The 18,478-nt window shown below is 35.8% G+C and overlaps 1 protein-coding gene across 4 annotated transcripts in view; it reads left to right on the forward strand.

Moving 5' to 3' along the window:
• Positions 1-18,478, forward strand: part of rgs12b (regulator of G protein signaling 12b) — a 257,282-nt gene that overhangs the window by 201,798 nt on the left and 37,006 nt on the right. For 2 of the 4 annotated variants that reach the window (XM_028801717.2, XM_028801719.2), the window contains 4 exons: positions 1,574-1,670; positions 7,841-7,908; positions 8,497-8,650; positions 9,047-9,667. In XM_028801717.2, coding sequence (XP_028657550.2) covers positions 1,574-1,670; positions 7,841-7,908; positions 8,497-8,650; positions 9,047-9,667 — 940 coding nt within the window. Of the gene's footprint in view, positions 1-1,573; positions 1,671-7,840; positions 7,909-8,496; positions 8,651-9,046; positions 15,442-18,478 lie in introns of those variants that run through there. The other 2 variants (XM_051928237.1, XM_028801721.2) reach the window with 2 other exon arrangements.

Genomic DNA, 18,478 nt, shown 5'->3' on the forward strand with positions numbered 1-18,478 from the left:
TGGTCAGTGCTAGGGCTGCTGCTGTTTTTAATATAAATAATTTGGATAGGAACATAAGTAACAAGCTGGTTACATTTGCAGATGATACAACGATAAGTGGATTGGCAGATAATATAGAATCTATTGACTCATAAATAAGGGACTTGAACAGCATACAGGCTTGGGCAGATTTGTGGCAGATGAAATTTAATGTTTGTAAATGTAAAGTATTACATGGAAGTAAAAATGTTAGGTTTGAATATACAGGGAAATACGTTAAGCTGGCTGCTTAACTTTTCTCAGGTGTGTTATCTATTGACTTTAATATTTTCATGGTATTTTTTTAAACTCATGCATTGACACCTGCTCCTACCCAAGTGTTATAGTAAAATGCAGTTCCCAGTACTGGAAGCCGTTATTAAGGTGTGATTATTCTAGGCAAGTGTAGTACTTACCCATAAGCAAGAAATAATTGCACCTGACTTTACCTCAGGGGTTGGTGCAATCACCGGGTGGCTCCTTGTGGCTTCTTTGGACTAAGCTCTGAGGGCTTTTTCAGTCACATAGCCACCAGGGATTTGCTTGCATTCTGAGATGGGTTCCCATTGGGAAGGAGGTTCTCTTAGCATTAGTGGTTCATTGCTTAATACCAATATGACAATGATATCCCTGTTGAAATGAGGATTCCAGTTACACAGTTCTTAGCATGAGTGTGACATTTTTTACCCATCTCCACCCCAGTCATTGGAGGGATTATGAAATACTACTTCTGTTGGTTTATATAATAAAAAATAATTTTTGTTTTGCTCCATTTAATGTTCTTATTGATTTACAATTTCTGTAACTTTGCAGTAAGATTGCTCCTCTGAATTCTCATTGATACTCTGCAAGTTGTTGATGTTGCTTTGTGTGGTACATACATTGATTGTTCAAGATTTTATAAAATTAGTTTTGTCCGTGTAATATTGGAAGTAAACAATACATATTTTACATTTGTAAAACTATGTGCTAACATTTCAGATTTTCTGTTTAAAGAAAAGTATACAGTTTTAACAAGTGTGAAAGATCATTGATTCCTTTATCTGTCTATCATCAAAATAATATTTAATAACTTTGAAAGGAAGTAAAGTCATTCTAATTTTTTTTCTAAAACGCTTCCCTGTGGACATCAGAAGAGTTTTTTTAAGTTTATAGTACTTAAAATTTCCCAATGTTTTAAAAACCCATAAAAATCGTAATGCTATCCTTGGAGCAGCTGATTTTTGTGTAAAAGATGAGACAGATTGGTTATGTTGTCTTGTTTCAGAAGCAATTTTTGGAACTCAGTCCCTCTATGCATTAAATATTTCAAATGAATGCTTTTTCAGGTTATTGCAAAGTGTGTTATGGTCAATAACAAATTTTTTTAATAACCGAGTGAGTTTATGTATTAGTATGGTTCAGTTAACATCTATAGAGTAGAACATGGGTTACTGTAAAATTATAAAAATTAAGTTTGTGACACGTGTCTGTTGTATTTAAAAAAAATAATTGTTTAAAAGTTAAAGTGAAAAAGTGAAACTCTTTAGTGTAACACTTTCTGACATTTTTATAGAGTGGAGAGAAAGAACCTTTGGATCTTGGTGTGCCCATTTCTTGTTTAGATGGACTAAGAGTTGTTTTGGAAGTGTCAGATCAGATTACCGGCAAAGGTAAGAGCTACAAATAGAAGAGTGAATTTATTTTATTTGTTATTTAAGTTCATTACCACAAATGTAACTTTTGTACCTATCTGTTTTTTTCATATATATATATATATATATATATATATATATATATATATATATATATATATATATATATATATATATCTATATATATATATATATATATATATATATATATATATATATCTATAAATATATATATATATATATATATATATATATACTATATATATATATATATATATATATATATATATCTATAAATATATATATATATATATATATATATATACTATATATATATACTATATATATATATATATATATATATACTTTATATATATATATATATATATATATATATATATATATATATAATACTTATATATATACTTATATATATATATATATATATATACTTATATATATATATACTTTTTATATATATATATATATATATATATATATATATATATATATATATATATATATATATATATATAAGTATATATCCATCCATCCATTTTCCAACCCGCTGAATCCAAACACAGGGTCACGGGGGTCTGCTGGAGCCAATCCCAGCCAACACAGGGCACAAGGCAGGAACCAATCCTGAGCAGGGTGCCAACACACCCACACACCTAGCACACACTAGGGCCAATTTAGAATCGCCAAACCACCTAACCTGCATGTCTTTGGACTGTGGGAGGAAACCGGAGCGCCCGGAGGAAACCCATGCAGACACGGGGAGAACATGCAAACTCCACGCAGGGAGGACCCGGGAAGCAAACCCAGGTCCCCAGATCTCCCAACTGCGAGGCAGCAGCGCTACCCACTGCGCCACCGTGCCGCCCGTGTGTATATATGTATGTATATATAATATGTATGTATGTATGTGTATATATATATATATATATATATATATATATATATATATATATACAGGTGCTGGTCATAAAATTAGAATATCATGACAAAGTTGATTTATTTCAGTAATTCCATTCAAAAAGTGAAACTTGTATATTAGATTCATTCATTACACACAGACTGATGTATTTCAAATGTTTATTTCTTTTAATGTTGATGATTATAACTGACAACTAATGAAAGTCCCAAATTCAGTATCTTGGAAAATTAGAATATCAATTAAGACCAATGCAAAAAAAGGATTTTTAGAAATGTTGGCCAACTGAAAGGTATGAACATGAAAAGTATGAGCATGTACAGCACTCAGTATTTAGTTGGGGCTCCTTTGGCCTGGATTACTGCAACAATACGGCATGGCATGGAGTCGATCAGTCTGTGGCACTGCTCAGGTGTTATGAGAGCCCATGTTGCTCTGATAGTGGCCTTCAGCTCTTCTGAATTGTTGGGTCTGGCGTATTGCATCTTCCTCTTCACAATACCCCATAGATTTTCTATGGGGTTAAGGTCAGGCGAGTTTGCTGGCCAATCAAGAACAGGGATACCATGGTCCTTAAACCAGGTACTGGTAGCTTTGGCACTGTGTGCAGGTGCCAGGTCCTGTTGGAAAATGAAATCTGCATCTCCATAAAGTTCGTCAGCAGCAGGAAGCATGAAGTGCTCTAAAACTTCCAAGGTAGACGGTTGCGTTGACCTTGGACCTCAGAAAACACAATGGACCAACACCAGCAGATGACATGGCACCCCAAACCATCACTGACTGTGGAAACTTTACACTGGACCTCACGCAACGTGGATTCTGTGCCTCTCCTCTTTTCCTCCAGACTCTGGGACCTTGATTTCCAAAGGAAATGCAAAATTTACTTTCATCAGAGAACATAACTTTGGACCACTCAGCAGCAGTCCAAAGGCGAGACGCTTCTGACGCTGTCTCTTGTTCAAGAGTGGCTTGACACAAGGAATACGACAGCTGAAACCCACGTCTTGCATACGTCTGTGCGTGGTGGTTCTTGAAGCACTGACTCCAGCTGCAGTCCACTCTTTGTGAATCTCCCCCACATTTTTGAATGGGTTTTGTTTCACAATCCTCTCCAGGGTGCGGTTATCCCTATTGCTTGTACACTTTTTTCTACCCCATCTTGTCCTTCCCTTCGCCTCTCTATTAATGTGCTTGGACACAGAGCTCTGTGAACAGCCAGCCTCTTTATCAATGACCTTTTGTGTCTTGCCCTCCTTGTGCAAGGTTTCAATGGTCGTCTTTTGGACAACTGTCAAGTCAGCAGTCTTCCCCATGATTGTGTAGCCTACAGAACTAGACTGAGAGACTATTTAAAGGCTTTTGCAGGTGTTTTGAGTTAATTAGCTGATTAGAGTGTGGCACCAGGTACATACATATATACACACGGGCGGCACGGTGGCGCAGTGGGTAGCGCTGCTGTCTCACAGTTGGGAGATCTGGGGACTTGGGTTCGCTTCCTGGTTCCACCCTGCATGGAGTTTGCATGTTCTCCCCGTGTCTGCATGGGTTTCCTCCGGGCGCTCCGGTTTCCTCCCACAGTCCAAAGACATACAGGTTAGGTGGATTGGCGATTCTAAATTGGCCCTAGTGTGTGCTTGGTGTGTGTGTGTGTATATATATATATATATATATATATATATATATATACACATTGAAAAGAGACACAAAAGAGTTGCAGAGAAAAGAAGGCAAAAAAGGATGCACAACAGAATAATAATAATAATAATACATTTTATTTATACAAGGCGCCTTTCAGAGAACTCAAGGACACCGAACAAACAATAACTAAGTAAAAGACACAATTATAAACAACTTAAAATATCAGAAAATCTAAAAATTAAAACCAAACAAAACCACTGTAATCATAAAGAAAAAGGCCATTTTAAACAGATGCGTTTTAAGTTTACATTTGAAGAATTAATATGATTTGATGTTTCTGAGCTCGGTAGGTAATGAATTCCAGAGCTTGGGAGCAGAACGGCTGAATGCTCTGCTCCCCATGGTGGTTAGACGGGCGAGAGGGACGGTCAGACGGATGGAGGAAGAGGATCTAAGGTTATGGGAGGGAATGGCAACATAAAGAAGGTCAGACAGATATGGAGGGTTGTGAATGGCCTTAAATGTTAATAGCAGAATCTTAAAATCAGTTCGAAACTTAATCGGGAGCCAATGACGCTGCTGCAAGACTGGAGTAATATGGTGAATAGATGAGGTTCGAGTAATGATGCGTGCTGCAGAATTATGGACTAACTGAAGATTATGAAGAGATTTATTAGGGAGACCAAAGAGAAGTGAATTGCAGTAGTCCAGCCGAGAAGTGACAAGACAATGAACAAGAATGGCAGTGGTATGAGGAGTGAGTGGGGGCGTGTCATCAGCATAATAGTGAAAATTAATGTTATACTTATGAAAAATATTGCCAAGGGGAAGAAGGTAAATAATAAAAAGAAGAGGCACCTAAAGTAACAGCGGTGGGTTGGGATGTGAAGGTTTTAAGCTGTATGTACTGAGTGCGGCCTGAGAGGTAGGATCTAAACCAATCAAGTGGAGTGTGGCTAATGCCAATCAAAGATAATCTATTAAGGAGAGTGGTATGACAAATAGTATCAAAGGCCGCACTCAGATCAAGGAGGATGAGAATAGTGATTAGACCAGAGTCAGCAGCCATAAGGAGGTCATTGGTAATTTTAACAAGTGCCGTTTCTGTACTATGAAGAGGGCGAAAACCAGACTGGAACTTTTCATATAGTTTATTATGAGATAAGTGGGTGTGAAATTGGATAGCTACTATTTTTTCAAGAATTTTGGAGATAAAGGGCAAGTTAGAAATAGGGCGACAATTATTGATATTAGTAGGATCAACACCAGGTTTTTTTTAGTATTGGGGTTATAGTAGCAGTTTTAAAAGATGAGGGAATAATACCAGTAATAAGAGAAGAGTGAATGATGGCAGAAATGAGAGGGACTAAAGAGGGGGGAGGCAGGCTTTAACCAGAACTGTAGGCAAGGGGTCCAGCTGACAAGTAGATAACTTAGATTTGCAGATGAGATCTGAGATTTCAGAGGAAGTGGGAAGCTGGAAAGAAGAGAGAGAGTGAATAGGCGAGTATAGTTCAGAAGGAATACAGAGAGGGTCTGGACCAAGGTGCTGATGTATCCTTTGGATTTTCTCATTGAAAAAAGACATAAGAGAATTACAGAAAGCAGTTGAGTAAAGGTGAGATGGTAAAGTGTCTGGAGGTTGTGTAACATTATTATGTAATGAAAACAAAGACTTGGTGTTACCTGTATTACAAGTAATTAACTGAGTGTAATAATTAGATTGGGTTTGAGCTATACAATCCTTGTAATAGAGTACATGATTTATAATAATAATAATAATATGTGGAAATTCAGAAAATAAGGAAAGTAATAATCAGCCTGGACGTCCCGCGAGAGACACTTTAACATCCCGCAAGGCAAAGCAGTGAGACCAAAGGACAGCTGCTGTACAAGCTTTGAAATGATCGACACACAGTGCGAGAAGCAGAACATGCAGCACGGCAGGAGGAGCTATAAGCTAGCAGGTGATCCGTCCGCATCTCCAAAGCGTGCGTTCATACATACTAGCTGTGTAAGCCCTTACTGTAAAAAGCCTGGGGTCCTAGAAACTATTGAAATCCTCAGGAAAAAAAAAATGAAATGTAGAAATGTCAGGTAATTGAAAGGAACTACTCTAGGCATCTCTGTCCTAGGAGGATTCGTTTTGCCAACATGCTCGCATCGCTTGTGCATTAGTGGCGGGAGGAAAAGTAAAAGGGATACCTTTTTGCCGATGTTAGCGGCTAAGCGACTTTGTCTTCTGAGGTTTCATTTTGTTGACATGCTGGCCCTGCCTGTGGTATTATCGGCTAAGCGAGCTTTCTGTTTCCTCGGAGGTGGAGCCTTTACCCCAACTCCATCTCTCACTTGCAGGCCAGACAGACACACTTCCACGCATAGACTTTTATATATAAGATATATATATATATAAATCAGTAATAACTGGGATTTTGTAGATGTATAATTTTAAAAGACGTTTTGGATTATTTGTTAATTCATGTACTTTTTCACATTTGTGCCAACATACTTCAGTTTCACACCCCGTGTAACAATTAGGACACTGTATGTATGGCTCTGCGCAGACTTAAGTTTGACGCATAGATACTTTGTTTTTTTTTTGTTTTTTTTTTTTTTTTCATGGATGTCTTTTTAATCCAAAGAATCAGATTGCTGTATTCTTAAAACTGAAAAAGGGTCTCTCAAATGGAAATAGGAATTGGGACTTATATGATTACTTGATTTCACTTGGTGGTGGCCGGGAGTATGCCAGCAAGGCTGTATACAGTGCCATTTGGCAAGCTGAGGTCATGATTTTGCATGTGGGTTTAAACAATGTTTATTAAATTCTTTTTTCTGTGGTAATTATTAGGTAGGGATATGCAAGAGGCACATGAATTTGGTTTGGTTTTATTTAGCATATATGTATTGAGCTGATTTCAATTTTAATGCGATTCTGATCATAAATTCAGAAATTTTGTGTTTTGGAATCCCACACCACCTTCCTACTTTGTGCCTGTAAAGGAACCCATTACTTATTTTAGTTCTTTTTTTGCTTTGCTTGCATGTGAAACATCCAGGCAGTGTTTGGTTTCTGAAAATTCATACTTTGTTTTATGCCCAAGAAAAAGTGTTTCATTTTGTAAATGTGCATGAGTGTTTTCTATTGAGTTGTACAGTTTTTCTCTGTTATTTTTCACCAATCCATTAAACTCACTGCATCACTGCACTAGAGCACAATTGGCTAGTTATGAAAAAAAAATTATAATCAAAGAAAATAATGAACAAGCTTTTTGTAAGTAACCTAAAGAAACATAATGTGATTGTTGTGATAGTGGTAAAGTGAATGGGACGGAGGGACATTTTAAATAAGCAAAACATTAAAGCTCAGTTTAAGAAGTTTCTATTCTGTTCTTTGTTTTTATTTGATTTAAGTCCTGCTGATTTTGTCTGTTTACTCTCGGCTGTTTAAACTCAAATATATCAAAAAGAATGCTCTTTCATCTACCTTAGGCAGGGAAGTTTTGTCTTCTTGGTACTATGCACCTAAAAATGACATGATAAACAGACAATATTTCCTTGGCTTTAAGAAAAGAACTTGAATCAATTTTAATTTTTGTTTTACCTTTTTCAGAAAAACAAAAGAATGCTTCATCAAAGCCAAGTCAAACATCTTTGAATGCAAGAGCTCCAGCAGCAACAGTAAGAATTTACTTGTATAAACATGTACTTACGGACGATGTAATCAGTGCTCATTGTCAGTTTTATGCACTCTCTTTATATTAAGCTCAGTGTCTTGTGTTGGCAGCATTTGTCTGTAATATGTGACTTACTAAGAAGTTATGAAATGAATTTATGCTTATACATCTGCAGTGTATGTTGCTAAAATCTTGAGTGAACTTTGCTTGCACAGCTTGCTTTAACTGTTTAACCATTTATCCTTTACCTACAGCTTCTGATACTGTCTGTCAGCAATCTGTTAGAACGCTTAGTAGTAAGCCTAGGATTTTTGGAGGCACCTCTATCACTTTAACAGAACATTCTCATTTGCATTAATGTTACTTTTAGAAAATAGGAAAAAAAAAACACCAAGGAATTTTAAACTCTTGTAGAATGTAAATACTGAGGTGCTAGCATTGTAAGATACTATTTTCTTATTCTTCGTATCTCACTGTTCAGATAATATAAAATAGACAAGAACCTGTTCAAGTACATAAGGTGGGTACATAGAAGACTTAGCACCCCCACCCCAAAACACTTAATTAGTGCATTCTCATTGTTGTAATCTAGGAAAATGAAAAACCTTCAGGAAAATCATCTTCTGTCAAAGCTAGAGGGGAAAACGGAAAAGCTGCCAGGGAGTCACGGCCTTTGAGAAAAGAAGAATCAGTTGATAAACTGGACAAAAGAAAGCAGAAAAAAATTAATATAGATGAAGCAGAAGGTAAATGAATGGATTGTTATTCATTTCATCCACTGTTCTAAAGTGTGAGAAAAAACTCTTTCAGGTTAAAAAATTAAAACAATAAAGAAAACACATCAGGTGTATTGTAACGATTGCGCTCTGACAGACAAGTTATTATCTTTTTTTTTTTTTTTCTCTTCTGTTTTCTTACTGTCCCTGAGAAATATTTCTCAGATCTTAAACTGCTTAAGCATACTAATATTTGTTTTTGGAAACAATGTCTACAAGCAGTCTGAAAGAAGCAGTGCATAACCTGTTTTGTGCATGCAGCTTGGCAAATAATATTCCAAAGAAAGAAAAAAAAAGGATTTAGCACTGCAGCCTTTAATTGTAACTGTTCTTTCTTCTATATCTTGAATTCTTCTTCTATTTCAGAATTCTTCGAACTACTGTCCAAAGCTCAGAGCAACAGAGCAAACGACCAGCGGGGTTTGTTGAAAAAGGAAGACTTGGTGTTACCCGATTTTTTACGTTTGACACCTGATGTTTCATCATCCACATCATCGTCTCAAAAATCCAACCATAGAAGAGGCAAAGAAGATGAAGGGACTGATAGGCCTTTGAATGCAGTTTTGCTTTCAAAAGAAATGAACTCCACTGTGAACTATGAAAAAGATTTAAGTAAATCTAAAGCACAGTCTTCAAGTCAACCCAGGGTGGCATTAATTCCACATAACAGTCAAAAATGTGAGCAGAAAGAAAGAGCCCTCTTTGTCACACCGCTGTCACCTATTCCACATACGCAAGAAGTAAGTACAGCTTGGGTAGAGTTGCGGCCCTCAGCCTGCCAGACAGACGTCATAGAGACTTTTGGTGATGAGCATATTGCAGACTTGACTTTGGTAGGAGAAGGAGACATCGCCAGCCCCAACAGCACATTGTTGCCACCTCCTCCACCCACTCCACCCTCTAATGCATGCAGTCTTGCAGAAGCCAACTCAACTGCTCCTTGTGATAACTGTGAAGAGACCTATATTTTCTTCAGATCCAGCTCAGGTATTTCAGGAGTGTGATGTATTTCCTGTTTTGCGGAGTGTCTCGCCTTAAATTGCTATGGTTTTGTGAATATCTTTGTTTATTGCAAATGCACTTTATTAAAGCTCACATTTCCGTAATGTACTTTATGAAAAATACAGTAATGGTGAATTGTCAGGCTAAAAAACTAGAGATTGCAGTTTCATAAATTTTTTGAGGCTAGTCCTGTGAATCATTAATTTCTTTGTAACATAGTAAGTATGTTATTCTCTTTTAAAACTGATAATGTAATTGCTGCTATGCAATGTATACATGTCTCATGACAGTAACAGTGTTGCTCGTAAACTTGTTCGAAACTTAGGGACTCAGCACTTTGTGGGTAAAATACTTAGGAAAGAATTCAGTATAGTGTCTGTAAACTAAAACATTTACAAATGGCAAAAATGCCTGTAAAACTTTAAATGAAATGTAAACACTAAGTGGTTTATTAGAAAAAAAAAAGAGTGGTGCAATGTGCTCCTTTGATCTAAAAGACCAATGCATCTTCATGTCTTCATGTATAAGTAATTACCTTAGACCAGTGTTTCCTGTGACAATGCAGCCCAGTCACTTTTATTAACAAAAAAAAAAGCAAAATCTGAACTGACCATAAATCTTTGTATTATCACAGTCCTTTTAATTTATTACATTATTTGTGACCTGACACCATCCCATCCCCATCCAGCATGATGGCACACTTGGAAGGGATGCCACATATCAATGTTTGGATCTCAGTTCAGTTCCCAGCTGGAGTGCCTTCTGTGTTGATTTCACTTGTGCCATGTTCACATGATTTTCACTTTCAGTCCAAAGACATTTTGTTGGGGTACGTAGCTGTGTGAGTGTGAGGCTTCTATCCCTTTTCCTTGTCACAGTATTACTCTAAAAAGTGTTGGGAAAACACCTGCTCTTTACACAACCCCCAAATGCTCATGCCAGTGCTGTTAGGTTTTTATTGTAGCCATCAATATCATTTGGGTAATATTATTAAATTTTTTTTCATTCTCAAAGAATTCCGCTCAACTCTTTATCCAAGGTCTGCTTGAGACACATTTAACAAAAGAAATCGTCATTGACATTTTTTAACTGCAAAGTTTTTATGAGTCTCAGTTTACTTATTATGAGCTTTGTTGTACTGCAAATAGCACTTAAGCAAGGTATTGAAAACCTTGTATTAGTGCAGTGGAACACTGAACTAGAATAGGGAGACACTAACAGTATTTACATAATAAACTGTTTGTAGTATAATGAAATATTCATTATACAGAGAATTCATCCAGAAGTCCCATTTTATGCTGTTCAGCAATTTAAGAGTTTGTGAATTACACTACATAACTTTAAAAGTACACACAATAATCTCTAAATGTAGGTTTTTATATTTGTCCCAAAAGTCAAGTGCTCCTTTATAAGTGTCAAGCAAACAGCTGTCAAGGCCACTTGAAGGAATGTTATTTTTACATATCAACCTCACAGAGAACAGTATCAGAGCAATATTTTAATAATGTTTATAGTCTGCTAAGTGTGTACAATTCAGGCATAGAAGCTTTAGAAAGGATTTGCAGTGTCTTATAATACTTCTGTAGTTACTGAAAAATGCAGTGACTGCATACATTTTAATGACATCTGAAAAATGATTAATCTGGAGACAGAAAAGATAAATGGCAAGTTCAAGTCTAAAATTAGACTTAAATATTTACTAGATTAAACAATAAAATGAAGCTATGTAAACATGTTTTCAAAGTGAATAGAGTTGTGAAAGTCATAGCTAATTTTATTCCTGTTACTCCTTTAAACTTCACATCAAAAATACTGAACGGACAAATGTACAAATAGAGAAATACAAACCTTTATTTCCAAGTTATCAATAATTAAACAGTTTTCCATTAGATGTAGCAAAAGAAATTTGCAACATTCATTTGAAAAACATATAGGCATGTCAGGTCAAAAATCCAAATGCTATTTCGTAAAGCTCTTTCTTGAAGTGTTCTGCCTGCGTTGTGTTCACTGATCCCATTTGAGTAGTTTGAGATTAGTATTAATCACACTGCAGGGAAAACAAGTCCAAGAGTAGAGCAGATCAGATCAGACTGAAACTGTAAATGTTTATCACGTTACATTACTCTTGTCTAAAACAGCGCTACTGCTTAAATATTTACCACATAAAAAATTAAACACACGTTAGCTATAACTTACCATTTCATTTGGATAACTGAGCCTAGAAAATTTTGAAATCATTGCAGTGACACAATGCCAAGATCAGTCTCATGTACAGTTTTACACTGTTTTAATTGGTGCCAAATTTTTATAAGATGTTGAATTTGTTTAGCAAATAAGGTCTGGGCATTCATTTGATGTATTTAAACATAATTAATGTTGTGGTTCCCAGAATTCCAATGTAAAAACATAATATCTTGTTAGTTTTTAAAGTATACATTCATATGATCATTTAATTGAACTATTTAATTGTATTATTACATAGCTGTATATTCTTAGTCTCCAAATCATTTCTACTTTTGTTAATTCATTCCGTCAAGTGTTTTACAATCAAGTTCTTTGATTTTTATCAGAGATATAATTAAAAATTGATATGTGTTAAAATTGTTTAATTTATCAAATGCAGTCTTTCACTCCAGTTGCCTTACAAAAAGATCCCTGGCTTTACAGAGCACATGATGTTAATCACCTTTTGCAATCATTGCAAAACAGTAAGAATGTAGACAGTGAGTGCCCTTGCTGCTTCACACTCCATACCTTTTTTTTTTTTTTTTTTATGGTGGATTTTGACCAATATGCACCACATTCCAGTTTACTACATCTGTCCCACAATCTTTTTTGGATTGTTTTCAGTAAAAGTTTAAAATAAATAGCATTGAAATTAAAACCTTAAAATGATCTTCACCATACATTGTTTTCCTATTTAGCAATCAAGAATCAAGAAGTATATGTTTATTAATTTTCTGAACCTACTCAGTCCAGTTTTAGGGTAACGAGGATCTTATCAATATGTCAAACTCCATATCTAGAACTAGAGATATTAGAAAATGGCAAATATTTTATTTATTAAGTTTTATTGCTCAATGCAAAATGGCAATGTGCAAATGAATATACAGAACTTTAAAGCCTATGTGCCATCTTGCTCATTGTACATCATTGTACAATGTACATCCAAAGCACTTCTTCCAGAGTACAGAGTCAGTTTTCTGGTTAGACTTAAAGATTTGTTTTAAGGCGTAAGGACTTCATTCATGACTTTCTGTGGACAAGTTATGATACATGCCAGGATATTGTTTTCAATTTTAAATGTACTTGAAAGAATTTTTTGTGCTTTTCTTAAAACATATAATTCTTGATATAAGAAAATTATGCAGGAATTAAATTAATGTACCTTTTTCCTCAAAATCAATTAAACATGTTAATCAGATTAAATCCCAAAACCAGAATAAGCTTGTTGTGTAATGTCATTGGAGTTGTAAAAAAATATGATGCATTCATTTTAACATAATTTTTATTTATTTTATACTTCTGAATCCCCATATATGTATGCGCAACTATCTAGTGTAGGCATCTCAATCTACAGTATTATTGCTTCTTGTAGTTTTTTTTTTCTTTCTAGAAACACTGCGTATAATGTGTAGGACATCCCAAATGTGTCTTTTTACTTCTTTTTCCATTTCTTCAACCATTCGATATCCATCCTCATAGTTCACTAAAAGGGAATCTATCCTGGGTGATCCCCCATTTTATTGTAGCTATTCTTTTTTAAAGGGTTGAGATTGTTTGTTTTGAAGTCCTGCAGCTTTACATTTGACATGTCTAAAACATATCCTTTGGAAGGATAGTTGGCAGTCTGCTGTTGTGTTGTATTTAAGTGTTTAGTGTGAGCAATACTAATCAAGTTTAACACTTAGTCCATTACCGATTCATTCCCATCTGTTACTGGCTGTGTGTGCCATTAATTTTTATTTTGTTTAAATGGTTGATGTTCTCCATGAGATATATCACTATTTGAAAAAGAAAAGTTTCTTGACAGATTAACAATTTTGCTTTTTTTTTTTTTTCCTCAGTTGTATTCTATAAAAAAGCTTGTAGTACTTGAACAATAAAACAACTTTTGAATACGGTATATGGTTATTTTCTAGACCTTATCAGCTCATTTTGAGGAATGTTGTATTTGTTAGCTGGCCTGTAATTAATGTGTAACTTTGTTTGCAATGGATTTCTGGTGAAATGCCATGAAATCCTCTGAGAATTTTCAACATTAGATAGTGTTGATGTGTGAAACTTTCAGTTAATAAAGAAAAAATTTTCAAGATGGCAAGCAGTCTGAGACAGCTATTAATACCCCCAATTATTGTAAAAGCTTGTTTTGAAATGCAAAGAAGATATTGTCTGGAAAAATGGTATCTTTGTTTTCTTTTGATTTTAAATGCAAAAATTTACTTAAGCTACTTTTGAGAATATAACATTTATGAAGTATTCCATATTATTTCATTTTCTTTATTCTTTGCTCTATTTTTACATCATGTAATTTCCATGCAGTTTTATATAAGTTGGTTAGATAATGGTTGGATGAATGGAGATGTGCACATACACATCAGTGTCATTATGGCATCCAGTTGTATTCCGTTTACTCTTAGTGTCTACAAGTGTTCTTTCATATATGCATTTGTTTCTAAGTTACATTCACCACTAGAAAAACTCAGTAACTTTTTTGTAGATTATAATTTGTGCCAAGAGTTTTTTAAACATATTCATCAATGTTAAATGAATCCTGAACAAGTGTTATCAACATTGAGAGAAGACAAATGGTTAATAGTTTACAAGTTTTAGCACCTTATACTATTTTGGATGTTACCTGCGATTTCTCTCACTTGGAATCTTTAGGTCATTATGTTGAGTTGAGCAGGCAGGCAGTGGCATGTGCTATATGAATAACTGTGGGATTTTAGCTTGGGGCTTTAGGCAATAGGTTTAAAAAAAAAATACTGAAAAGTGAATTGATTTTTCAAGATATTACAAGTATTTTTGTAGCCATTATAAAATTCTAGCATTTGGAATCTGACTTTTTAAAATTTCATTTTATGTTTACAGCGAGCTTGCATTTGTGCTTATTACTATGTTGTACATTTAATAAAGTGATTCTTTTCCTTCTGTCCTGTCCTCAAAAAATGCAGTTCAATGATGATGCTTAATACATGCATAAACAACAAACAAAGTTACACTAATTGATTGCCACTGGCTAGTAGCAGCATTACATTTTAATTTAGAAAAATATTTTATGTATATTTGTTAAAATAAATATATATAGTCTCTTATATTTATATTTTGTAGTAATTTATCTTTGCCACCTTTTTATCTATTGTAAAGTACTGGTGAATAAAACATTAAAAAATGTTATGTACATATTTTTAATACTTTTCATTATTGAATTGCAGATCCACTTTATTTCTAAACATTCATAGTCTGACTCCTTTAGATGTCCTTTGCTGTTACCTATGCTGATTTAATTTTGTATCTATGTTGTTGTTACCTTAATAAACATTAGAAAGTAAATCTTCTGTCTGTCTTATAAATGTGTTTTGATTATATGAAACATTTCTTGCTGTCACTTTTTATTCATTTCTTATTTTCATACTTTGTTTCTGTGCTATGAAGAATTAAATCATTCTGAAAATATTTCACTTATGTAGCAATTCTTTATTAAATGGTCTTTCACTGTGCAATAAAGGTTTCCTCAGTGTCATTATTAAAAAAAATCAATGATCAAACACCTAAAATTGCATAGTTTGCACACCATTTCTGTGAATAGTTTTTAACATTAGATTTTAGAAACGGATCTAAATGAGGGACAGCTCCATTCTTACTTTTGTCTTCAGTATAGACCCTTAGACAGTTGTTATTTGGGTACAGTTTGCATGTTCTTCCCTGTCTGTATGGATTTTTCTCTGCATGCTCCAGTTTAGGTTAATTGGCAACTCTACATTGGCCCGGGGCGTGCGTGCGTGTGCGTGTGTGTGTGCGTTCCATCCAGGAGAGGTTCTTGTCTTAAACTGATTTGTCTGGATTGGGACCTTGCCTCTTTTCACCTTCCCTTAACCGGAGCAGCTGAAAGAAGAAGATGCATTGAGAGTAACAACGCTAAAGCAGTTACAGTATAGTATTTGGAATACTATGGCTATTCCCTGGACCATTATATTACTGCAGGTTAATTTCAATCAGATGCATTACACTAATAAAAAATTTGCAGTTAGTTTTAGTGTATTTATAAAGCCGCGTCAGGAATGTGGATCTAAGAAAGGAAGGGTGACCACACAGGAACAGTAGCACTGCTTTGACGCTGGGTGCCGCGAGTCTGCAAAACCGAGTGGAGAAATTGCGTACGCCAGGGCATGAGGTACCATGGAAATGTGCGTGGCTTTACACCAAGTTTAGGTTTTATACATTGCAATTTGAGCGTGGAAACGTTCGTATGCAACATTTCTGTGCGTACGCACCGTTTATACATGAGGCCCCTGCACTGTAATAAACCACAAGGACCATATCTTTTGCAGCTGTTCTGTTACTGTTTTACAGGTTTCTAATTTCATTGCTTATCTGTCAAGAGTCGTCTACTTCTTTCGGCTGCTCCCGTTAGGTGTTGCCACAGTGGATCATCATCTTCCAGATCTTTCTGTCTTCTGCATCTTGTTCTGTTACACCCATCACCTGCATGTCCTCTCTCACCACATTCATAAACCTCCTCTTAGGCCTTCCTCTTTTCCTCTTCCCTGGCAGTTCTATCCTTAGCATCCTTCTCCCAATATACCCAGCATCTCTCCTCTGCACATGTCCAAACCAATGCAATCTTGCCTCTCTGACTTTGTCTCCCAACCGTCCAACTTGAGCTGACCCTCTAATGTACTCATGGACTCCTGTCCATCCTCGTCACAACCAATGTAAATCTTAGCATCTTTAACCTCCAATTTCCAGCTTCATAATCATTACTCTGCCTGACACTCTTTTCACCTCCAAAACACTCCTGACATACTGTTCCTTCAGAATAACTCCTACTCCATTTATTCTCCCATCCACACCATGATAGAACAATTTGAATCCACCTCCAATCCACCTGGCCTTACTCTCCTTCCATTTAGTCTCTTGCATGCACAATATATCAACCTTCCTTCTCTCCATCATATCTGCTAACTCTCTCCCCTTACTAGTCATACTGCCAACATTCAAAGTTCCTACCCTCAGTTCCACTCTCTTTACTTTCCTTCTCTCCTCCTGCCTCCGGACACGTCTACCCCCTCTTCTTCTCCTTCTTCATCCAACAGTAGACCAATTTCTGCCAGCACCATAACAGTACAGGTGGTGGTCGTTGTTAACCCAGGGCTCGACGATCCGGTATGGAAATTTGTATTGTTGTCCGCATATTGATTTGGCAAAATTTTACACCGGATGCTCTTCCTGATGTAACCCTCCCCATTTACCCGAGCTTGGGACCGGCACAAAGAAACACACTGGTTTGTGCATCCCCAGTGGCTGGGATGCTTATCTGTCAAGAGTAAAATCCTAAAAATCATGCATTACTGCAGAGAAGTGACATGCTTTATAAAGTGGTCAGTAAAAGCATATAATAATAATAATTCTTTATATAGCGCTTTTCTCACTACTCAAAGCGCTCTCCACACAGGGAGGACCCGGGAAGCGAACCCACAATCTCCTTACTGCAAAGAAGCAGCACTACCACTGTGCCACCTGTATTTTAATATTGTCAGCTGCAGTAGTACTGAAAGAAAATGTAGTCTTTGTTACTGACAAAAACGTTTCCTCTAAGTGAAAGAATTTTAGCTAGTTACTCCTATATAAGCATGTACCTGTACAGTAGGCTTTGTTGTTGGTTGGTTTGTGTCCTCTGTTCTCCTGTTCCTCATATTCAGTCAGCACACAGTGCATCCAAAGTGAGGTCATAGACACCATGGTATAAAAGTATGTGTCAAATGCCACCATACATTCTAGGTATGCAAAAAACGTGCCCTCATGCTCCTGGGCAGATGTATAACTGCTATAAATAGACTAGCAAGACATGACGGGAGCTCCGAAATTGTTCTTAGAAAAGTTATTTTCTGTACTGCAGTGAGAAAAGGAAGTTTTCCTATGAATAGTTATATCACGCTTAAAACTATGTAGATTACCATGGGAATTATTGGTATGAAAATTTAACAGTTAATAGGGTCCTTATTGACACATGTACAGTAAAATTCTTAGTTGCACGTTTTAATCAAAATACAGCATGTTGCTACTCTCCAGCACAGGTGTTAGTGAGTAGAACAACGTTTTTTTTTTTTTTGGACTATTTTGTGTCTGGATTTCATGCATACAATGACAATGAACTTCCCAAATACAGTACAGTTCTTGTCATAGAAAAAAAAAATTTTGGGCTCTAAAGGGGCACTACAAAAAGTTTATTATTTATTTTTGTACATAGTGATGAGTCAAAAAAAGTATCTGTTAAACATTCATTAATTTCCCCATTTTTTATACCTTCTTAAATTTATGTCACAGGGGACTGGAACCTTTCCTAGCAGCAAAAGGCAGATGTCAGGAGCCTACCCTGAAATGCATGCCTGTCCGTTGCAGATCAGACTCATGCACACTCCAACACTCACTCCCACTCCACTATATAGAATTAACCTTGCTTGCATATGACTGGGATAGGGGTAGAAAATCAGAGGACCGGGAGAACACACCATAGAACCCGAGTAATATATTTATTTAAAAAAAAAAATCCCTATTTAAAAAACTGAGGAA

The sequence above is a fragment of the Erpetoichthys calabaricus genome, chromosome 5, assembly GCF_900747795.2.
Source record: "Erpetoichthys calabaricus chromosome 5, fErpCal1.3, whole genome shotgun sequence".
Lineage (NCBI taxonomy): Eukaryota > Metazoa > Chordata > Cladistia > Polypteriformes > Polypteridae > Erpetoichthys > Erpetoichthys calabaricus.